Consider the following 25,416-nt stretch of genomic DNA (forward strand, 5'->3'; position numbering starts at 1 on the left):
ATTTTTCTCCAAGTGTAAATAAGATTAGAAATTTTCATAAAGGAGTTAGATGCTATGTATGATCTGATCTGCAAAGGTGAAAGGGGGTAAAAAAAAATCCACTATATGCAAATGAGAATTAAAGTATATCCAAAGCCCAATTTTTCATTTTGGATGCAGTAGGGAAAAACCTAAACACATCAGGTTTCTTTATTTGTCTAAGTTCTACTGGGGTGATTTTCTTTTATTACATGTCACTTGAGCACAACAGGATATCTTTACAAAGAGAATAAAAATACCCTTTTAGCTGTCACCAGAACAAGTGAGCCCACAGACAGATTTCCCCTCTAATACTGTTCTGGTGACAATTCAAAATTTCTGGTTCACTTTCAGCCCCGTTAACAATTGAGTACTGTCCGTGATACTTTTTTTATTTGCACTAACATACAATTTTGAGGACAAGCTTTTGGGGTATGTCCCCTTCTTCAAGGTCTAAGCAGTACTCACAAAGAGAGAAGGTAAATCTCCCTAAAGGAGACAATCTGAAAATGATGGTGCTGATGTAAGGAACACAAAACAGAACAAACTCTTTGCTAATTTAGATGGAGCAGATAAGGACTACAGCTACAGTGTAAAGTGAATATATATACCATATTCAAAAGAAACAAAAAATGATCCTACAAACATCAATGTAGCAGAAAACAGCAAACTGCAGCTACGTAGTGAAGCCACTATATCATTTTGATTTATAAAAATGCAGCATTTTGTGGTCACTATGCTAATTATTTATCTGTACATTTATCTCACTTGTTTGTAATGTTAATTTGAAATGAGATATATTTAACAATATGGTGAACTTTAGGGGGTATCACATTATGCTATTGTTTGCAATCATTGTCTTAAAGTAAAACTGCAGCAAATAACTCTGGAGAGATATGAAATTGTCTTTTCTGACTTAGTCTTAACCACCTCCCGTCCGGCCGTTGTATATAAACGGCCGGACGGTGGCACTGCAGGGTCGGGTGGCCTTCTATAAACGGCCTCCCCGCACCCTGCTTGTGCGCGCTCCCTGGGAGCGCGCAGCACCGCGATCCGGTGCCCGCTGTGTCCTCCGGACACAGTGAAACACCGATCGTCGGACAGGACCTCTGTACGAGGTCCCGATCATGTGATCACTGATTGGCCAATCAGTGATCACATGCAAAGTAGTAAGCAAGATGTCACTTCTGACATCTTTGCTTACTACGTGTGAAATCTGTGAATGATCACAGAGGTCACATGGTACAAGGCTATTCACAAAAGCCTTGTACCATGTGACAAGCTGTGACCAATCACAGCTCACTCAGTACTTCTCAATGAGTGCAAGAATGCACACAGAGAGAAAGAGAAATGATTGCTTTTACATCCTATATGGGTGTAAAAGCAATCAGTGTGAAAAAAAAAAAAAAAAAAATCTTCATCACCCCCCACAAGTAGTACAGTGTCACCATGGTGACACTGTACTGCTAGGGTGACAGTATGTAAAAAAAATAAATAAAATAAAAAATAATAATATAAAAAAATAAACTAAAAATGTAAAAAAAAATGTTTAAAAATTATAATTTTTGCTTATAAACTAATTTGGATTTTTTTTTTTACTAAAAAGATGACGGAATAAATTTTGGCTAAGATTTATTATGAAATATTATTTATTTGAAAAATTTTATTAAAAAAACACTTTTTTTCAAAATTTTTGGACATTTCATTTACATAGCAAAAAAAATACAAATCCCAGTGGTGAATAAATACCACCAAAATAAAGCTTTATCTGTCTCAAAAAAATGGTAAAAAATTCATTTGGGTACAGTGTTGCATGACCGCGCAATTGTCATTCAAAGTGTGATAGCGCTAAAAGCTGAAAATTGCCCTGGTCAGGAAGGGGGTAAAAGTGTCCGGTCTGGAAGTGGTTAAAAAACTGCAAAAGAGCGCAGATGTACCATAAGTTGATGATTCTGAACCATGTGCTACTTTTGTTTTTAATTTTTTTTAAGAATTTGTCAAGGCAAATAAAGTCTATGGGTCCACTATTTGTAGCCAATTGCAAAGTAATTCCTGCAAAATACTCCCAGAAATATTTCTTAGAGCTCTCTTTTCTTGAAGTGTAACTATAGTCTCAAATTGAACGATTGTGAGCAGACAGGCTGTATACTGCAGAAGAGACATGCAATGACTCTTCTGCAATAAAATAAATCTACCTGCTTGCTCAGTCTTACTTGAAATGTACATAGAGCTCTGCAAGATCTTGTGTGGTAGGATGAATGAACACCTGCAGATGTGCAGGAGTGACTTCATCCCACTCCGGCCAATACTGGGTAGAAGATCCTGGCGCCATCGAAGGATGTTGGACCACTGAAAGAAATGTAAAGATCACAGACTTTATTTCCACTTTAAAGTTGTAGTAAACTCCTTAAAGAAAAGAAAATGTGGGCCCCTGGGTGGTTTAAGCCACATTGTGCTAGTATGCAATGCATACTAGGACATTATGACAGACTTACCTTAAAACTAAACCCTCCGCTAATAGGGCTTCCATCTTCACCCGATCTTCCTTCTGCGCTCGCAGGCTCTGGCCATTTGAATGGCCGAGCCGCGATGACGTCACTCCTGTGCATGGGAGTCACAGTGGTGGCACAGCGCTCTGAATTGACAGTATACTCAATATACTATCAATTCAGAGCATAGTGTGCATGCACCAGTGACATCACCAGCTGTTTAGGAGATATTCACTGTACCTACAGGTAAGTCTTATTATAGGATTACCTGTAGGTACAAGCTCAAAAGCAGAGTTTACTACCGCTTTAATGTGTTAACTTATTACTTAATGGTGGGGAAGGAGCCATTTGGTTATTCTTGGTTATTAGATGTTCAATATACAGCTAGATACAGCAAACATGTACTCGATGTCCTTATTGTCTCCAGGAGCAAAACACAGAAAACACTATAATAGGACGTTTTTTTCAGCAATTAATGCATAATATTCCAGCGATTTTAAAAAGCGCTTAAATACATGTAAGTACAGCCTAGCACGTTTATAATTACATACTGGAAAATGGTGAGCAGACATTGTATAACTGGATGGCTTTAGTTTATTTCTCCAGTGAAATTTACCTCCTCATGTTTAAATACCCAGCCTTTTGTATCAGGTTTCGGTTGATGATAGGGGACGTGACATCATAATCTGGAGTATACATGGCATCACTACCAGACAGAAGTTCTTGCTGAGAAAGCCTCATGGCCTCTGCTTCTGTATCGAGTTCTCCTTGTATCCTGCAAGGGTAAGTCACATCACTATTATGAATTGACTTTTACTGAATGACAAATTCTTTTACCCAAACCATAACGCTGAGGTTTAATCTGCTTTTATTTTGTCTTCCCTGGATCTTTCCATATCACTATGTTGCTCTATGTAATGCAGGCAGATCTTAGCTGGTAGCAGAGGCAACCAGGGTGCTGTACACAGCCTACTGAAAACATGATAGCATCCTGCCTCAGTACTCCTCTAAAAAAGCCCTCAGTCCTGATGCAAGCAATGAGCCGACTCTTGGAAGAGTTATACTAATATCAAAATGCCTTAATGGGTGAAGCTCAGCCTGGAGGATTTGGCATTCCAAGGCAAGCTGTGTTTGTATGCAGACCAGTCTAGGTAATGCCCACACCTGATTCTGAACCTCCACGATTAAAAGGTACAGTCAGACTGGGAAGGAAGGGTTGGTTCAGTGTTTACCAACCTCATTTGTCAAGTATTCCCAATGGACCATGTTCTGGAAATATCCCTTCGATAAAATATCAGTCAAGTCATTGATATTGATTTAGAGGACAAGGAGAAGGAAATCCTCAAAACATGATTTGTTAGGGGTACTTGAGGACTAGGGTAGGGAACCACTGAGCTAGATGATGCTGGACATCCTCCAGCCTGGAAATGAGATCTATCTGACTTTCTGCAGTTTCTAATGCACACTGTAAGAAGCGGACAGTGTGCAATAAAATCAGAGTAAGCAATATTAGTACAGTACAGGAGACTGTACAACTGTGCAAGACTGAAGGTCGAGCTGGAGTTCACCTATCATTCTGCATCATTCAGAAATTCATATTTTAGTTTCAGAATCTTCACTCTAATGCAGAACAGGAAATTCTCTTCTGCATAAAGGTTAACAATTATGACCACCTACAGAAAGAAGAAATGGCACACATGGGTGTGCTGAGGAACAAAGCACCATCTGCATTAAACCATGAGTGTATCGCTCATCACAGAAAGCAAATACAATGATTAAATATTTACCATGTATGACATAAAAAGTGACATCCAGCCGTTATTTCATAGCATACTACAAAAAAGAAAGATGTACATCAACCCAGTACAACTAACCACTCAGATATCAGCTTTGTGCTTGAATTCATTTGGATGGAAGACCATTTCTGACTGTTTAACAAGCAACATTGCGCTTCATGTTGCTGTGTTTTTCCTAATTAAAAGGAGGATTGGGCTTCATGATAAAATGGATACTTAGAACAATGATATGCACAGGACAATTGATTTTGTTGACTATGCATATAAAGGAACCTAAAATTTAGTCCTGAATATGTATAATGTCACCTGAAATGTTTTATGGATCACTTTAGATTGATGAGAAAGAAGAGAGGAGAGAAAATTCATAGGTGTGTATGAAAAAAAAAACAAAAAAAAAAAAAAACACAAACACACACACACACGATAGGCCAAATAATTCAGGCCAAGTCTTTCAATGCAATGAGTCACATACACTATCTTGGGCTTCGACAGTAACAGTTATTACTGCATACCTTACCTCTGAATCATGTTTGTTACAGATGACAGAAATCCATCCATTTTTTGGGAAAACATTTCATATCCTTTTTTAAAACAGTTAATCTGCAAAACATTGTTCAAGAGAAACACCAGTCACATACACATATGAGATGAGCACAGCACAGTATTTTAAGTACAACAAATGCCAACTACGTTCTGGACATCATCCAATCACAGTGTATAGGGCAATGGCTGACACAACCAATCTCAGCTTAGCTGCCATTCCATTTATCCACTGAAAGCTGATCTGATCTGTAAGTGAAGGTAAATGACAACTTAAAGAGTAACTCCACTTTTGCTGACAATAAAATATTCTTCTCAAGGTGATCTATGTACATTACAGGGATTGTAACAAACGTTGTTGCAGATTCCCTACATTTTGTTATTCTGAAGAAATAGTTGTTTGTGTCCATGTGCAGAGAGAATCTGTATGGGAGTGGTTTTATAGCTATCAATCAGCTGCTACACCTGCAGGGCTCTAATGAGGAAAGTGGCAGGGTCTGCATCCCTTTAGATGTGGTTTCCCTTTGGGAATATTTCACAGAAAATTACATTTTTGTTGCAGGGGATGCTCAAAATCTGACTTGTATCTTAGTGCAGACTTCTGGGAAAATCAGTGAGCCAATCACACAAGCAGGAAATGACATTTCCAGGGGACATTCTATATACCAACTACAAAGCACCACCAGGTAGCCATATTGCATATTACAGAAAATTAGAGAGCTGCAGATTTAAAAGGAAAGGTACTTTTTAATAACATTCAATTACAATATGACTTGTGTCACAATTGTATATGCTATATTAGGTTTTTTTCCCCCCATGAAAGTGAAGTTACCCATTAACTGTTATATATATTAAGCCCTAAAGTTGTTATTACAACTTAAACATTTTTCTTTATTCTTTTGTCAGATAAATGGTGAAAACACTGCATACATTTTTTTCATGTTCTTACCTGCCAGCCAATGGGTGGAGAAAAAGCTAAGGCATCACATTTTCATCAAGCCGATTTACTACTATGTTGTTAATAGATCTAAATAGCAATAGATTAAACAACGGGACACACTACCATCCAGGGGCAGACTGACCATTTGGAAACTCGGGCACTGCCCGAGGGCCCGGGGTCAGTAGGGGGCCCCATGAGATGCCACTGGTACCTTTTTCATAGGCTTTTTTGAGTTTGAGCAAGGACACAGGGGCCCCATGATCCCCTATTGCCCGGGGGCCCCATGAGTTGTCAGTCCAACCCTGATACCATCATTTTTTCTTCAGAAAAACATCTCTGGATTTGTCAGTCTGCAGAGGTAGCCAACAGGTCAGCAAGCAGTGCTGAGCTTTTTAAATTAAAAAAAGAAACAATGGGAACACCAAGAGGTCTACTTCTAAACAAATTGCTGTGAGAATGTTGTAGCATTTGCACAAACATCACAAATAATCCTCCTGTTTGTAATATGTGTGTGAAATGTAATTTTCCATTTCCCATGTTCGTCAACTCCTACTACTGGCCATAATGTGGTATTTTCCTACAATAAGACAATCAGGAAATACCACATTATGGTCACTAGATGTAGCTGTCAATCATAGGAAATAAATAGAAAATGATATTTCACATAAATTACAGAGGCTATTTATGAAGTCTGTGTGAATTCTGTGCTTGGAATTAATAAAACACCAATGTTGCAAAATACCAGTGAGGAATTTTTAAACATTGGTGTAATTCAACTGGGTAAGGGCTGAGGATGGGTGGAATCTGTGCATGTACTGTAAGACTGGTAGCCGGGTCTTCCTAGTGGCAGGAGAGGATAATTTGTGTAATAAATGGAGCGCTACAACATAAAATACTTGTGATGAGAGAATGAGAACACAGTACCAACCCATCACCACCTATGCACATAATAAAACAGAGTTCCAGCCAAATAGTAACTATACTTAAACTTGCTCCCACCCCCGTTCTAAGCCTATTCTAATTACCCTGTAAAGCAGGGGTGTCCAAACGTTTTTCAAAGAGGGCCAGATTGGATGAAGTGAACATGGTGGAGGGCCGAACATTTTTCCGAACATTCTTTGAACCATTACAATTAAATGCAAATAAATTATTTTATGCCAAGTTAATTGCAAACGACATACTTTTCATTTCATAACATTAAGATCAACTGACAGCTGAGTTTTTACAATGTATTGAAAATAAATTAAAAAAAAACGTACCTGCACTAATGTGAAGGGTGAAAAAGGTAGCTGGAGCTGAAGTCTCTGCTCGGCAGCTGGGAGGGGAAGAGAAACACACTTCGTGCTGGAAGCCCGGCCCTGACGTCACCGCCCTCTGTCGCTCCCAGCGCGGCGCAGTCACGCATGCGCACTGCTCTCAGGCAGAAGACTGTCTGCCACAGAAGGGAGGGCCATGCGACTGCCGCATTTACACAGACCAGGGAGAACGTGCCGCAGTCAGGCATGCGCACTGCCCTCTGCTCTCAAGCAGAAGACTGTCTGCCATAGAAGGGAGGGCCGTGGGAGGGCCACATTACACAGAGCAGGGAGGGCTGTTGGAGGGCCGTATTAAACCGACCCCCAGGCCGTAAATGGCCCACGGGCCAGACTTTGGACATGCCTGCTGTAAAGGAAAGATGTCTATACTTGCCTATTCTGAAACCGCTCTGGTCAAGTCACAGATCTCTTCAGATTTCTTCAGTGGGTGGCCACAGTGAAGAGGAGAGATCACTGAAGATGGCGTCACTCATAGGCTTACTATGTGACATCTGTTCTTGGCTGTCTCTCCCCTACACTGAATCCAGCGGTGGAAGCTGATCATGTGCCTGGACCAGAGCGCCCTCGTATTAAGTACACACATCATTCCTTTACAGGGAAGACAGAATTGGCGGGGTCAGAGCAGGTATAGTCAGTATTTGATTGGAATTCTATTTTAATGTATAATCAACATTTATAACTGCAATAAAAAGCAGCATAATGTTTACACTGACAACACAAAAGCTGTCATAAAGCATAAAAACGGCAGGGCCGGATCTAGCCTGTCTAATCTGGGGGTGCAGTAGAAAAAGTCAGGGGGGGCACACACACTATCATTTTATCCTCTCCTCTATTAGTTCTCTACATCTCAACGTGACTGCAATGAAAAGCACATCTATTAAGCCAATGTTTTTCAACTTTTTTATTTTTTTAATGCATATACCCTTTAAAGATATTCAAAATCCCGAGACCCCCCAGTCCTGAACTGCATTTATTGGACAGAAGGATACTGACATCTGTACTGGATGATGATGTCACCCACTCCTTGGTGTCACATGGGGCAGTCCCCTCTTCACATCAGATTCCACCTATCACTTCAGAGTCAGCCACTTTTATATCACAGTCCCTCCATTACATCCCCTCCTTGAAATCACCCCCATTTTACAAGAATCCCCCCTTCCCATTGGAGCCCCTGCCATCACAACAGAGCCCACCCCATCACAACAGAGTCCTGGTTTCATAACAGAGCCCCCCCCCCCTTTTATATAACAAAAATTATGCCATAGATCCTGAAGAGGCTACATATGGCCGCCTCACCACCTGCGAAATTCCTCTGAAAAGAAATCTATGCATGAATTGCTTTTCAGAGAAGTTGCAGTCTTTTTCAGTCAAAACAGCAGAGGAGAGGGGTATTAAGTGTGCCTGCACTCACCAATTACTTCCTCAGACTCAGCCAGCCAGAATGTACAGCCTCTTCATGTTCCCTGTACGCAATCCAGTTTGACCCCTGCACATACAGAGTAATCCCCCCCCCCCACTGCTGTGCGCACTGTATGGGGGTTGAGTGTGGACGGGGCAGACAGTAGGGATAGGATGGGACGCAGGGCACAGTCTGCTCGTCCTGTTCATGTAGCACACTGTGCTGTGGACTGCCGATCCTGTGTTTCTCATGATCTCACTGACAGGATTTGTGTTAGTGAGATAATGAGTAATAAGAGGATCGGTACAGCATAGTGCACCCGCCCCCCGCCAGCACAGAAACTCCGGGGACCAGCAATGACAGTGGGAATATATAGGCTGCTTCTGACAAAATACACTGTGTGCAGTATGTGTGACAGGCAGCATGATTTGTCATTGTTCCTGGGGGGGCACCACTGAAATCTGGAGTGGCAAAGCCCACCCCAGCACCCCCCTAGATCCAGCCCTGATAACTGGCCCTCCAAGTTTTACCTGCTGAAATCTGTGTTTGAGTGATACAGTACTGGCAATTACAATGTTTAATTCAAATTGACATGTGAATGAAAATAAAGACATAACATGTACCTGTCCTTGTGTGTAGCCCAGTATAGGATCAAGCATCGCAGTCCTCTTTCTATACTGGAGGGCATTTAATGCACAGTAATACTGCAAGGATGAGAGGTGCTGCTTTCTTCTAGCCCCGGCAACTTCCTTAGCAACTTCAACCTTTAGCTACAGAAAAGACACATTTTTGTCGATACTTTTAGGCCAGCTGCACATGGACATACTAATTTACAGATGTTTAAACTTAGGAACTTGTTGACAGAGATGTATGACCTTGCGTAAACGCGTGTATGCATATATCTACGTAAAATCAACAACAAACAAATAAAAATTGTTGACAATTATGTGAGACATTTTCATCAACTGTGACTGTACAAAAATGGCACAATGAACTCTGACAGAAATAATGCATGTTGCTTTGACTTCACCTAAAGTGAAACTTTACCCATAACAACTTGATAAAAAAAATAATGTTCTTTAGCATGGAAAAAGTACATTCCACATTAATAATCATGCTACCAAAATTAGTGTGTGCTGTAAATTGCCTCCAGCATTGTTCCAGTTTCTTCTTGCTGGAGGCTGCCATTTTGTTGAAGCCCAGAACCACTGAACAACATTAAATCTGTGGAATGTCAACAGATCAGCCTCTACAATTTCAGCACAATGCTTAAAAATAAAGAGCAACTGAGCACATGCAGAGCAGGGTGAGACCATGTATTACTGGAATTTAAACAGTATAGACACTTATTTTTAATGTTTTACATAGCTATAACTGAAAATGGGGCCAGCCTGAAGTGATCTAGCAGGACTTAATTTTCTGATTAAAGTTCCAATTTAAAAGTGCCCGGTAGGCAAGTGGTTAACAAGACTCTTTATGTGTATACCTCTCTCTTTGATTGCGATTCACTTGAAGTGCAGCTGTACCAAAGATTTGTTGCTCTGTATAGATTGAAGTGTATACCTGAGCCTCATTAGTATAAATTGATGTTTTTCCCAGTTGCTGTCTATAGATGTTGACCCCAAACATCCAAATACTATTCCTAATTTATGATGTGAAGCGCTCCATAGAAAAACAGTGCATTACAAAAAATAAGTTTAAAAAAATCTAAAATATATATCAGCATACAGTGATGTATAAAATATCTACATCATCCATTGATACCTTATGGAATGATGCATAGAACATAAACCATATACCAAATCTTTAATATCACGTACCTTAATATATATACATATACACAGTGAATACATATCAAAAAGTGCCTACAGTACTAGCAAAGTGAACCATATAAAAATGAACCATATACCATATATGCCAATTGCTACATCCCTTGTTCATTTTCTGGCTGCCTGTCTGTGTAACTACAGAATTAAATAGTCATCATTATCAGAGATTTTTATAGTAATAGAATATGCAAAATCAACATGCGAAAGCCATTGATTTAAAAAGGTTAATATGTTATGAAGTGATAATTTAAAGATGTAATTTGAGATCAATACAGACTTTAGTAAGTAAAATGAATTAAGTATACCTTGATACCATATATTATTTTAAGCCTGTGTACAGTAGCCCATATAGGATCTGTTAAAGTATCAGGATGCGCATACTCATTTGTTTAATGACACTCTGAAAAGGCAATTAAAATTTTTGATTGATTACATTTGCATTTTCTTTTTTCAGAAAAGATATTAAAAAGATAAAAATAGTTCTATATTGCATTGACTACAAAACAGGATGAAATGTACCCATACTTTTGGAGAGCGGTAAATAAAATAATTACCTTGTTTATTGTAGATGAGACCAGGACAAAACATTTTGAACTGATAACATGACAACGTGTAATTTTGTAACCAGCAATTTTCAGAGTCATGACCATTCCATTTTGTAGAACATTAAATGTTCATAGCAAGTGGCAACTGGCCGTTCATTCCACTCCCTTTAAATCACATTCCGGATGGGCACTGGGTTCCTAATCATTAATTAACATCCTTCAGCTTTCCACAACATAAGATTATATTTAGTTGCTGTCCAGTCCTAATGGCTTTCATAAATCACCCATAGTGCCCAACCTAGGGTGCTTGGTGCATTTTACTTCTTAGTTATAAGCCCAGCAACTGATTTAACCCAAATGTTAGCTACTAGATTATCATACTTCACACTAACCTCATTTAGCCATCCTAGATCTATGCTATGCAAAGTTATACCAAAGTCTTTCTTAAAGTGGAGCTCCACCCAAAAGGGGAAGTTCCACTTTAAGGACTGCTCCCCTGCTCCCCATTAAGAATTGGCACCTTTGGGGAGCGGGGGGGGGGGGGAGTGGGTGCCCACTTTCAGTCCGATCACCTAGGCGATCGGAAACGGAAGGTGTCCTCCCTCCCTCCCTGTAGTCTTTTGGGATACATGACAGGTCCCAGAAGACTACAGGACCATTCACAAAGCGCAGCGATACTCGAGCATTCATAGTGGGTACCCGGCTGTGAAGCCACAAGCTATCACAGCCAGGTGCCCACACTGAAGATGCCAGCCTCCTGGAATACAGGACGGCTGGTGAAACGAGCTGCGGGGGACACACCACGGGACCGAGGGACAGGTAAGTGGCTGTTTTTTTTAAAATCAGCAGCTACAGTTTTTGTAGCTGCTGACTTTTATTTTTTTGATAGGTCGAGTGGAACTCTGCTTTCATTTGCAAGAATATCTGAATTTCAGAAAACAAGATCTTAACAGATTTTCCTAGATGTAAAAAAAGCTAAGTACCAAGAACCATATCCATTGCCAGAGGCCTTGTTTCCTACAGAGAGCACAATTTTTACAGTGAAGCAGGAGGTCTCCATTGTTGATTTGCTTACCTTTTCATTTTCTCTCTTTTTTGGCAGTCTGCTGTACTTTGCCATTGATAAATCATGTTCTAAAAAGAGAAACAAAAAAGGCTTCTAAATTATGTATGGCTATAAAATGTCTAAAGCTGATGTCAGGGCAAATATACAGAACAGCATAATCGAGAGAGGTATTGAGTACAAAAGCAAACATACCATTGCTAGCAAGAAGAAAAAGATCTTTTAACGTGCTTACTTCTGCAAAACAAAAATTAAAAGGTATAAATTAAATGGAAATTTAAAAAAAAATAAAAAATTCCAAAAATAATGTTGATACATAAAAATGGATGCTTACCAAAAATTCTTAAAAAAAAATTGCAGCAGGTTATTCTAGGACAGTAAGGAGGATATGGAAACTGAAAGGAGTGTGACAGTGGAACTGGGAACAATGAAAGTTAAAAAGACACCAAAATGTTATTATGTCACTAAAAGGGACTTTGTCATGGGGTCCAAGAGAAGTGGAGGTAGTGTTGGGGACGTGGGAAATGGCACAGGATTTGCCAGGGATTATTTAAACAGGAAATTGACCAAAGAAGCAGAGATTCCCACTGGACCAGAGTTAGTGAAAATGATACAGATATTTGGCATGGTACACTGAATAAATGCGAGGGATTATCACACATGCACTAGAGATAGGGTGCTGAGGGGTTAAAGCACATGTGCTAGACACAGAGGGGTTTGTACACATGTGCAGTGGGTAACTGCAGACTTAAAAGTCTCTGGTGGAGAACCTGAAGAGTGTGTGCTGGAGAGGGGATACAGGGGAAAGACCAATGGGTATGTGCCAGTGGTGGGATCTCCCTGGGAAAAGGCTGAAGATGTGAAGTCTGAAGTCACTGGAAAAAGGACCAGGAAGAGGCAGATTTCCACAGAGGCAAATTGAAACTAGAACTTAGAAATTGTTTAATATAGGCTATTTTATATTTAAACCCAGTATTTAGTAATGCCTGAAAAAAAAAACTTGTGTTTTGATGTCTTTAAAGCAGAACTTTACCCATAACAGTTTGAGAACAATTAATGTTCTTTATTGAAAAAACATACATTGCAAATTAATAATTGGTGCGTGATGTAAATTGCCTCAAGCATTGCTCCTGTTTCTTCTTGCTGGAGGCCACCATTTTGTTGACGTTGTTGAAGAGCTTCCTTACTGAGAACCCTCCCGCTCTCCTTGGTCTTAAAAGCTCAAAAGTCACATTCTGTAATTAAAATATGTGCATTTCCAGCCTATGTATGTCTTGTTTCAGCTAGAGGGAAGGGCTGCAGAAGCTTTACAGCGCTGAAGTTCATAGGCTGCCAGAGAACATCAGGGAAATAGGATAAGGCACTATCCTTGTTTGACTGTCTCCCTGGCAGCAGAGATTGTTCTGTCACTTCTCCTGTTTTTCTTTTCTCTCTTCCTAAAAGAGCAGGGTGGGACAGGGCATTACTGGATTTTAAACAGTATAGGCAGTTATTTTTATTGTTTTACATAGCTATACCTGCAAATGGGGACAACATGAAGCAAACAAAATAAAATTTTCTCCACCTTAAAGGATAAGCTCACCTTTCGTAACATGTTACATATTCTGGGCGTAACATATACCAGGTTACCAACAGACCAGCCCCCACTTCCCCCTGCTAGCTGTCACAATTTTTAAAAAATGCGCCCATCAGGAGTGTCATGGTAGTTCATTGAGTCCTCCTGTCAGTGAGTATCTGCCTGCCCATATCAGATGTGCGAGATGGGTACAGAGATACACTGACAGGTCTGTAGGAGACCTGCATGGCATCAGCAGATCGCAAAAAAAAATGTGTATTTATTATTTTTTGTTAAAAGATGAACGTCGCTTAGTCCTCCAAGGGCATAGAGATAGATATCTTTCTTTCAGTTATCTCTATGTCCAGCGCTGGGATCGTTCAATGGTTTCTCAGGTAAGGCTGAGAACCACCGAGTGGTGGCAGTGGCAGGCGGGCGGCAGAGTTATTTTTGGCACATGTATCGGTGCTTATTTTCACATCAGCCAAAGACCAATAGGGGTGTTTTTCGTCCGAAGCATTAGGGTGCATACCTATTACCGCAAAATTTGTAAAAATATCAGGTGAGGCCCATGACTATAGACACCTACACCAGATCTCAGATAATCTTACTTTCCTTAGCAATGAACTCCAACCTCTACAGAAGACCAGGGGCGTATTTACCACAAGGCAAACAAGGCATTTGCCTAGGGTAGCATTTTTTAAGGGGACAGCACTGCCCCCTGGAAGAAGGGACATATGCGGCATGGGGACCAGGTGGGATCCTAGAGAGGCTGCGGGCTGCTTGAAGGTGTATGCAGAGCCCAACTGTCATTCTCAGGGATGTCCAGAGCTGTGAAGGTGTCTATCACCATGATGGGGGTGGAGGGGGGGGGTGGATGTTAGTGGAAGGCTCTCTCGGGTGGGGGGATGGGGCAGGTGTGTTGTTGGTCACTATCAGGCTCTCTGCCCAAGAAGGGGGGGTGGAGGGGTCTGGTGTTGGTCAGTGTCAGGCTCTCTGCTGGGGAGGGGTGTCCGACTTTTGTGTTGCCTAGGGCAGCACAAAACCTAAATACACCACTGCAGAAGACTACACATGAAGCATTCCTACAGCATTATACTAGAACTACAGGTCTCAGTACTGCAATACAGCTGTTATAACCTCTTAAAGTACCTTTCCAACATACATGTAAAATATGTGCTTGGGTAAGGTATGCTGGCTTTGGGGGTCTAAGAAGACCTCCTTAGTCACTTTAGAAAGCTCAGCTAAGGAGGCAATGCAGACATTCAGTCAATATCTCCAGGAACAAATGAGTATTAAAAAAATAACAATCAAGTAAGAGAGCACATGCATAATTTCAACAAACTTTTAGATTTGTGTTTATTATATGAAAGTAACCATAATTAAGTTGCCTGAGTTTCTAGTAGAAGAGACTGGATAAAAAAAAAAAGTTAGATATTATGGAGGCGGAAGAATGCCTAACAACAGGTAAAATGGAGAGCGCTAGTAAGATATGGGCTCTCTGGCTACATTATATCTAAGGGTCACTGACCCAGATGAATTTAACTGCTGACTTACCCTCACCCTGCTCCCACCAGGGAGGTGAGGATTGAACTTCTACCTAAAATGATGGACTAAGACAAATTTGGAAAGCAGCCTGTTATTTCTTGTGTGGAGTAACTATTTGTATTGTTTTTACAAGTAGGAGTTTCTGCGTCCTGGAATGGGAATCCCTGTTAAGTGATGATTATTGCCTTGAAAATGTTCTCTCTCTCATTTTTTGCTTTCTTTTATTTTAGCTTTTTTTATATACTCAACATTGGATCAATGACTTTATTGTACAGATTGTAAAACTACCTTACTTGCTGACCTCCCATGTTTACATTTGAGAGGTCTCCTCAACCTCAGACATACTAAATGTTGCAAGTGATAGACACTGGATAAGTGTTTGTTGCCTATATGAGACTCCAAATCTTGTGGTTGGATCTTCCTTGCTGTTTACTTGGCTACTTGTGCGCATATAACAACAGTGTGTACTCTGGAAGTTTCTAAGGCCTATTTGGTCCTTTCGTGACTTATATTTGCTTATACAGACAATTGTCATGTGTAACCTTGTCATTTCTTTACTTCAAATGTATTAATGTTTGTATTTTTTTTTATATCTGAAAATAAAATATTTTACAAAAAAAAAAAAGCTAATAATAATTAAGTTGTTAAGGTCATAAACCTTTGTGAAGCATTACCTTACCTGTAAGGTCCTTTTCACGGAACTGAATTAATGGCAGCACCATTGTGTCTGCCAGCTGTTTTGCCAGTTCGGTATGAAGTACATTAAGCTGCAAAAAAAAATGAAAGAGAAAATTTCAGGTGATTTTAAAAGTAATTACTTGAGTAAGGTCTGTGTAAGCACTTTGCGTGATCAGTGCTATTTTTCCAAACTTCCACATTTTAAGATTTCAGCAGTTTTTAATTTCTTTAAAAACACATAATGCTTCTGGGTCAACTTTATGTTTATATGTTTTTAGTTATGTTGTGGTATACAATCACTGTTTTACTAATATATACATTTAATACAAGACATTGGATTCACAGAGCAATATCTAAAGCAGGCAATAGCAACCCTTAGCATGCAATGCAATTTGTGCTGCCATCTGCCGTCGTTGGCTTTAACTGACAATTTGCTAGGCTGTTAACCACTTGTCTACCAGGCACTTATACCCCCTTCCTTACCAGGCCAATTTTCAGCTTTCAGTGCTGCCGCACTTTGACAATTGCGCGGTCATGCAACATTGTACCTATATGAAATTTTGATCATTTTTTTCTCACAAATAGAGCTTTCTTTTGGTGGTATTTAATCGCCACTGGGCGCTTTACTTTTTGCGCTATAAATAAAAAAAGTGCAAAAAATTAAAAAAAAAAAAAAAAAGTTTATTTGTTTCTTTTATAAAATTTTTCAAACAGGTATTTTTTCTCCTTCACTGATGTGCGTTGATGAGGCAGCACTGATGGGCACTGATAGGCGGCACTGATGGGCACTGATAGGCAGCACTAAAGGGCACCGATAGGCAGTACTGATGAGGTGGCACGGATAGGCGGCACTGATAGACAGCACTAATTAGGGGTCACGGATAGGCGGCACTAATATGCAGCACTGATAGGTGACACTGATGATGGGTACTGATAGACGGCACTGACTGGCATCACTGCTGGGCACTGACTGGCGGCACTGACTGGCACAACCCCTGGGCACTGACTGGTGGCACTGACTGGCAGCACTGCTGGGCTGCACTGGTGGGTGGCACTGGTGGGCGGCACTGGTGGGTGGGCACAGGTGGGTGGCACTGCTGGGCACATGTAGGTGGCACTTCTGGGCACAGGTAGGTGGCACTGCAGAGTGGCACAGGTGGGTGCACTGCTGGGCACAGGTGGGTGCACTGATGGGCACGGGTGGGCGGAGCTAGTGGGCGCACTGCTGGGCGGAACTTGCGGGTGGCACTGCTGGGCACCGATCTGTCGGTTCTCGGCAGTACTTTCCTCACGATCCGACAGCGTGAGGAAAGTGCAGCCGAGAACCGGCACTTGCATTTCCTTCTGATCAGCGTGTCATTGGACACCGCTGATCAGGTGGTAAAAGGCCGCTGTGATTGGCCTTTTACCACATCACGTGATCAGCTGTGTCCGTAGGACACAGCGATCACGGAGATCGCCGGGTGCGCGCCCCCTGGGGCGCGCAGGAGAGCGCGTTCTGGGAGGACGTCATATGACGTCCACTCAGAACTGGCCGGCCGCAGTGAAGCCGTCATTCGGCTATCTGCGGTCGGCAGCTGGTTAAATACTAAGCCTGCTTTACCCACCCACCTACCTACCTGATGTCACTGAATGCCACTAGTGGCTGAGACATTGGTGTACTGCGCGAAAAGAGCATACAGTAGTACCCTGCAATTCTAAAGGTACTAGGTTTGGGCTGATCGGAGATCTGAAATGCATACATTGGAGCTTATCTGAGGTCTAAAGTGCATGCATTGGGGCTGATCCAATCATGTGAAGTACATACATTGGAGCTGATCTGAGGTCTAAAGTGAATACCTTGGAGCTGATCCAGTGGTCTGAAGTGAATGTCTTTAAGCTGATCCAATAGTCAGAAGTGAATGCATTGGGGCTGATCGAATGGTCTGAAGTGCCTGCACTGGGGTTGGTCCAATGGTCTGAAGTGCATACATTGGGGTTGGTCCAATGGTCTGAAGTGCATACATTGGGGTTGGTCCAATGGTCTGAAGTGCATACATTGGGGTTGGTCCAATGGTCTGAAGTGCATACATTGGGGTTGGTCCAATGGTCTGAAGTGCATACATTGGGGTTGGTCCAATGGTATGAAGTGCATACATTGGGGTTGGTCCAATGGTATGAAGTGCATACATTGGGGTTGGTCCAATGGTATGAAGTGCATACATTGGGGTTGGTCCAATGGTATGAAGTGCATACATTGGGGTTGGTCCAATGGTATGAAGTGCATACATTGGGGTTGGTCCAATGGTCTGAAGTGCAAACATTGCGGCTGGTCCAATGGTGCATGCATTGGGACCGAACATGTTTTGTGTGTGTACCAGTTAATCAATTTTTATACCTCAAGTTGTGCTGCTAAGGTAAATTAAACTCATGAGTTTAACTTGCCAATAGTGGTACATTTTGGAGTATAAAAATTAAAAACAAAGTAAGATTACAAACAAATCTGGATGTCAGCACTCTTCATAATTCTTATTTTATTGGTAAACCTTAAAGTATAGCTAAAGGCAATTTTGTTTTTTCAGTTTTGAACAAAGTCAAGATGGATTAGAAAACCTGGTTTTTATTGCTGTCTGTGCCCCCATTAGGGAGATTCACCATCTCTATTTGTCCTGTATATCTTTATCATCAAAAGTGAAAGTAGAAGAAAATCCCAAATTTTTGGTTATTCCCAGAAAAGTAATAGAGGGGAAATTTTCCAATGGGGACACTAGCTCTAGTGACCTGGGGGTCCCCAATGAATTGCTCTTTTTTGCAGAGATTTTCTCACTTCCTGTTATAGGATAGGAAATTAAGTTAAATCTCCCCATAGGGGCAAAAAATAAATGGACAAGGGTTATACCCCACCCTTAATCTATCCAAAATGGAAAAAAAATAAAGTTTTGCCTATAGCTGTACTTTAACCTGGTTAATATTAAGCGCATGGTGGGCACAGACTATATTATCCATCTTCTGTCTCCCATTGTGATGTGTTGTCCATATTGTGACTTTTACCAATAAAGCTTATGAAGAGTGCTGCCATCTGGATTTGTTTGTAGCAGTGGTTTGAGGGCCAGGCATGCACCTTTTGGAGGAGTTTCTGCGGCGAGATAAAAGCAGGTAAGTGGAAGCCTTGAGTGGCATGTAGCTCTTTAAAACTAAGATTACAACATGCTATTGGTCACCGGCATGCCAGTTGTTTAATGCCTGTGGAATATGATTCGTTGAACAAAATGTATCTTTTTGCAACCTGACAAGTAGCTATGACAGTTAGAGTCTCTTTATAAACATTTTCACACAAGATTAACACAACTTCCTCACATGATTAAATGTGTGAATCCTGATTGAAAGTTGTGTGATTCTTGTGTGAAAACATTTATAAATAGATCGTTTAATGTGGAGAAGTTTGTTGACCCCTGGTCTAAAGAGAAAGCTGGAGCAGCCTGCCCTAAGGCTCGCTTTTGCTGACTGAAACCTTGGACTGAGCCATCCAATAAACTGAGTCCCTTCTCTGCATCATTTATTTTTCAGCTTAGATTCTTGAGTTCTATCCAGCCCACATGAATGTTTTTTGATACAGAAGAATACACAGTATGCAAATGCAATGTTTAATGTTTTCCATCTGTGTCTCATCATGGAGATGTCTCTTCACTTCCTGCCCTGTGGACTTAATAGGAAGTGAAATGATAATCTTTCCAGTGTGATGAAAATCGCCTTTTAGACAGGTGTCACAGAAAGAAGTGTCCCTGATGTACAGTTGCAAGAAAAAGTATGTGAACCCCTTGGGATTACGTGGAGTTTTGCATGAATTGGGCATAAAATGTGCTCTGAACATCATCTAAGTCACAACAATAGAAGAACACAATCTGCTGAACATAATACTACACAAACATTAGATGTTGCCATGGTTTATTTGCACATAACATGTAAACATTCACAGTGCAGGGAGGAAAAAGTATGTGAGGCCCTAGCTTAATGACTTCTCCCAGAGCTAATTGGAGCCAGGAGTGAGCCAACCTTGACTCCAATCAGTGTGATGATATTGGATGTATTGCTGACAGCTGTCCTGCCCTTAAAAAACACACACCTGTTTTGGGTTTACTGGTTTCAAGAAGCACTGTCTGATGTGAACCATGCCTCGCAGAAAAGAGCTCTCAGAAGACCTACCATCAAGAATTGTTGACTTGCATGAAGCTGGAAAGGGTTACAAAAGTATCTCCAAAAGCCTTGATGTTCATGTGTCCACGGTAAGACAGACTGTCTACAAATGGAGAAAGTTTAGCACTGTTGCTACTCTCCCTAGGCGTGGTCGTCCTGTAAAAATGACTGCAAGAGCACAGCGCAGAATGCTGCATGAGGTAAAGAAGAATCCCGGAGTGTCAGCTAAAGACCTACAGAAATCTCTGGCACATGCTAACATTTTTGTTGACACATCTACAATAAGGAAAACATTAAACAAGAATGAAGTACATGGGAGGACACCACGGAGGAAGCCATTGCTGTACAAAAAGAATATTGCAGCACGTTTGACATTTGCAAAAGAGCACCTGGATGTTCCACAGCACTACTGGCAAAATATACTGTGGACAGATGAAACCAAGATTGAGTTGTTTGGGAAGAACACACAACACTATGTGTGGAGAAAAAAAGGCACAGCACACCAACATCAAAACCTCATCCCCACTGTAAAACATGGCGGAGGGAGCATCATGGTTTGGGGCTGCTTTGCTGCCTCAGGGCCTGGACGGATTGTTGTCATTGATGGAAAAATTAATTCCAGAGTTTATCAAGACATTTTGCAGGAAAACGTACATTTATCTGTCCGCCAACTGAAGCTCCGCAGAGGATGGGTGATACAACAGGACAATGACCCAAAGCATACAAGTAATTCAACAAAACAATGGCTGCAACAGCACAGAATACGCCATCTGGAGTGGCCCAGTCAGAGTCCTGACCTCAACCCGATTGAAATGCTGTGGCATGACCTTAAGAGAGCAATTCACACCAGACATCCCAAGAATATTGCTACACTGAAACAGTTTTGTGAAGAGGAGTGGTCCAAAATTACTCCAGATCGTTGTGCAGGTCTGATCTGCAACTACAGGAAACGTTTGGTTGAAGTTATTGCTACCAAAGCAGGGTCAACCAGTTATTAAGTCAAAAGGTTCACATACTTTTTCCTCCCTGCACTGTGAATGTTTACATGTTATGTGCAATTAAACCATGGCAACATCTAATGTTTGTGTAGTATTATGTTCAGCAGACTGTGTTCTTCTATTTTTGTGACTTAGATGACGTTCAGAGCACATTTTATGCCCAATTCATGCAAAACTCCACGTAATCCCATGGGTTCACATACTTTTTCTTGCAACTGTAGGATCTCTCCTAGTCTTGTTCTGGTGGTAATTTTGGATTTATCCTCACTTATATTTCTGGTGACACTGGTGATCAGGATAATTAGGAAGAGGGAATCTCCCTGATGGGGAAACAAGAATAAAAACCCAACAGGGGTTCTAACTCCTCATCACTCTATCTAAATCGAAAATAAAGTTCTGACTTTAGTCATACTTCAAGGAAAACAACACTTAATAGCTGAGTTTGGAAGCAATTTTCACCTTCAGTTTTCAGAATTGATCATAATATTGTACTCTGTGGGAGTTATTGTAGAGCAGGCTCCAAGCTCAAAGCCTGCACTTTTCTAATCCATAATATTGATTACCTGGGCTGGATGGTCATCCTAAAAATCACAGATGCTCATTTATCTATTTCGCAGTTTTCGTAAGATTTGCAACTTGGATAATGATGCTTTGAAAGTCAGCTCGAGGCTGTCAGAATAACAGGTCTCAAATATAGGTTTTGTAATACCAGCAGTCACAAAGTCTTACAGCTTTCATTAGGTTGTTAGATAAGATGTAATTACATTGTACCATTTTATAGTACCATACTTTGTATGAACACAAAGCCAATGTCCTCATTTCAGGCAAGGGGGAAAATATAACTAATCAATCCAACAGAAGAAAAAAAAAATAACATACATAAGGATGCTGTGTTATTTTCCAGTATTTGTGTTGGGTGAAATGTTTCACATTTGCATTTCTGTCTATCCAGCCCTGAGATTTACATATGTTTGTCACAGGGCACAACCCTGTCTGCCAAAGAGACCTGATTTTTCCCTGCTGCAGACTGACTTTTGCGTACAGGTCTTGTCCCTACCCAGTCTTTGACTGGACATTGAAAAGAGAAGCAGCAGACTAATGAGCTCACCTCTGTCACTCTGCTCTCTCCTTCACTCTGTGCTCGCCTTGTGTTAGCACAAGAGCACTGCAGCACAACTAATTGGCTGTTGTTCTGCTTCACCATTGTGTTGCAATGCCCTGTGTTGTCCCATTCTAGTCTATTTAATGGAACACTGCAAAACAAATGTGAAAATCTACAGCAATGCACGTTGCTTTATACATTATAACCAAAAATATGCCATAACTGCATCTAATTATTGGCCTGTGAGCTTTCACACATTGTTAGTTCAGAATAACTTAATTAGTCAGTTTAGAACCCCTCAAGCTACTAAAATAGGAGGTCAAGGTAGGACAGAGACTACAGTTGCAAGAAAAAGTATGTGGACCCCTTGGGATTTTTGGAGTTTTGCATGAATTGGGCATAAAATGTGCTCTGAACGTCATCTAAGTCACAACAATAGAAGAACACAGTCTGCTGAACATAATACTACACAAACAGTAGATGTTGCCATGGTTTAATTGCACATAACATGTAAACATTCACAGTGCAGGGAGGAAAAAGTATGTGAGGCCCTAGCTTAATGACTTCTCCCAGAGCTAATTGGACCCAGGAGTGAGCCAACCTTGACTCCAATCAGTGTGATGATATTGGATGTGTTGTTGACAGCTGTCCTGCCCTTAAAAAACACACACCTGTTTTGGGTTTACTGGTTTCAAGAAGCACTGTCTGATGTGAACCATGCCTCGCAGAAAAGAGCTCTCAGAAGACCTACCATCAAGAATTGTTGACTTGCATGAAGCTGGAAAGGGTTACAAAAGTATCTCCAAAAGCCTTGATGTTCATGTGTCCATAGTAAGACAGACTGTCTACAAATGGAGAAAGTTTAGCACTGTTGCTACTCTCCCTAGGCGTGGTCGTCCTGTAAAAATGACTGCAAGAGCCCAGCGCAGAATGCTGCATGAGGTAAAGAAGAATCCCAGAGTGTCAGCTAAAGACCTACAGAAATCTCTGGCACATGCTAACATTTTTGTTGACACATCTACAGTAAGGAAAACATGAAACAAGAATGGAGTACATGGGAGGACACCACGGAGGAAGCCATTGCTGTCCAAAAAGAAGATTGCAGCACGTTTGAAGTTTGCAAAAGAGCACCTGGATGTTCCACAGCACTACTGGCAAAATATACTGTGGACAGATGACACCAAGATTGGGCTGTTTGGGAAGAACACACAACACTATGTGTGGAGAAAAAAAAGGCACAGCACACCAACATCAAAACCTCATCCCCACTGTGAAACATGGCGGAGGGAGCATCATGGTTTGGGGCTGCTTTGCTGCCTCAGGGCCTGGACGGATTGTTGTCATTGATGGGAAAATGAATTCCAGAGTTTATCAAGACATTTTGCAGGAAAACGTACGACCATCTGTCCGTCAACTGAAGCCCCGCAGAGGATGGGTGATGCAACAGGACAATGACCCAAAGCATACAAGTAATTCAACAAAACAATGGCTGCAACAGCACAGAATACGCCTTCTGGAGTGGCCCAGTCAGAGTCCTGACCTCAACCCGATTGAAATGCTGTGGCATGACCTTAAGAGAGCGATTCACACCAGACATCCCAAGAATATTGCTACACTGAAACAGTTTTGTGAAGAGGAGTGGTCCAAAATGACTCCAGATCGTTGTGCAGGTCTGATCTGCAACTACAGGAAACGTTTGGTTGAGATTATTGCTGCCAAAGGAGGGTCAACCAGTTATTAAGTCCAAAGGTTCACATACTTTTTCCTCCCTGCACTGTGAATGTTTACTTGTTATGTGCAATTAAACCATGGCAACATCTAATGTTTGTGTAGTATTATGTTCAGCAGACTGTGTTCTTCTATTGTTGTGACTTAGATGACGTTCAGAGCACATTTTATGCCCAATTCATGCAAAACTCCACGTAATCCCAAGGGGTTCACATACTTTTTCTTGCAACTGTATAAGGTCTGCTTTAGGAGCTGCAGAAGATACACAAAAGAGGACCCTGACAAAAGTATAACGTAACACAGCTTCCTTTAATTAAAGTAATTCTAAAGCTAAAAAACATTTTATATATTTCTATCCTCCCCCTTCCCTGTGTGAAGGGGAAGAGAGGGGGAAAAAATCAGCACTCTGTATGACTGCATTACTTCTGCCCTCTCTTCCTCTTCACACAGCACTCAAGCATCCTTGGCTCCTGCTGCTCTCAATCAAAGGCAGTGGGGAGGAAGTAGGAAGTGGGGCTAAGCCCCGCTGTGTGTGTGTCTTTGGACAAACGGCTTGAAGAAGAGGAGCTGAAATAGCTAACGCGGAACCCAAGAAGAGTAAGATCAGGGCTGTTCTGTGCAATACCATTGCACAGAGCAGGTGAGTATAACAGGTTTGTTATTTTAATTTAAGGAAAATAAAAATTATCTTAACTAACACTTTGAAGTAGAACCTTATTCAAAATAAAACTCACCAAAACTGCACTTAGTGTTAGTCTTCCATTTTCATAAAAGTACAAATAATTTAATGTGGGGGAGAACCAGTGGTGTAATTAGAACCTTCAGGGCCCTTCAAGAAATCATGAAGGGCCCACCTGACCCTCACCCGGCACCCTTCCCTCCGAGCCTAATTTTTTACCATCGTCACATTTTGTTCTTTTTTTGGGGGGGGGAGGGCTGGATGGGAGGAGCAGGAAAAAAAGCTGGATAGGAGAAGCGGCAGGGCAGCTGCTAATAGATATAGATGAACCGATCTTTCCATGTTCCTCCTGCACTTGTTCAATGCCAGCTTCTCCTCACTCCTGCAGGCATTCAGCTGCTGCAAGAGGAACATGGAGAGATCGGTTCCTCTATATGCAGCGGCCTCCACGCCCTTCTCCTGTCCAGGTGTACAGGGGGACCATATGGGCCCCCTGCAACATGGGGTTGGATCGCAATTGTGACCCCTGTAGGTAAGCCCCAGGAAAAACAATCCCCTCCAAATAAAGGCAATTGACAGAGAGCATTCAGTGTTTAAAATAACATATGCTGTGACCAATGGCTACACAATAATACAGAACCAGCAGATGTGGAACAATATTATATCTAAGACAGGCTTTATTTACTGCTACATAGACATACAGCTCAGGAGAGAGCATTCACTGTGTGTCCCTAAAGCAAGCAGCTTGAAGAAGAGGAGCCGAAATCGCTAACGGGGAACCCAAGATGAGTAAGAACAGAGCTGTTCTGTGCAATACCATTGCACAGAGCAAGTGAGTATAACATGTTTGTTATTTTAATTAAAGAAAATAAAAATTACCTTAAGTAACACTTTGAAGTAGAACCTTATTCAAAATATTTACTGCTACAGGTCACAATCTTTATAACAGGGCTTCCAGAAATAAAAAAAGCTAACAACATTTAAATTGTTTATTACTTAACCCCTTCATGCCTAAGGGTA

General features: G+C 41.2%; 1 protein-coding gene across 2 annotated transcripts in view; it reads right to left on the minus strand.

Moving 5' to 3' along the window:
- The window catches only part of APPL2 (adaptor protein, phosphotyrosine interacting with PH domain and leucine zipper 2), a 100,530-nt gene that overhangs the window by 37,966 nt on the left and 37,148 nt on the right, over nt 1-25,416 (minus strand). Inside the window, exons 5-10 of one of the 2 annotated variants that reach the window (XM_089651846.1) lie at nt 15,718-15,805; nt 12,131-12,172; nt 11,948-12,006; nt 9,122-9,268; nt 4,821-4,903; nt 3,124-3,282 (exon numbers count right to left, since the gene is read on the minus strand). In XM_089651846.1, the coding sequence (XP_089507972.1) occupies nt 3,124-3,282; nt 4,821-4,903; nt 9,122-9,268; nt 11,948-12,006; nt 12,131-12,172; nt 15,718-15,805 (578 nt within the window). The remainder of the gene's footprint in view (nt 1-3,123; nt 3,283-4,820; nt 4,904-9,121; nt 9,269-11,947; nt 12,007-12,130; nt 12,173-15,717; nt 15,806-25,416) is intronic. The other variant, XM_089651848.1, reaches the window with a different exon arrangement.

This window comes from Staurois parvus, unplaced genomic scaffold, assembly GCF_062004578.1.
Source record: "Staurois parvus isolate SC_StPar_1 unplaced genomic scaffold, SC_StPar_1.0 ptg000025l, whole genome shotgun sequence".
Classification (NCBI taxonomy): Eukaryota; Metazoa; Chordata; class Amphibia; order Anura; family Ranidae; genus Staurois; species Staurois parvus.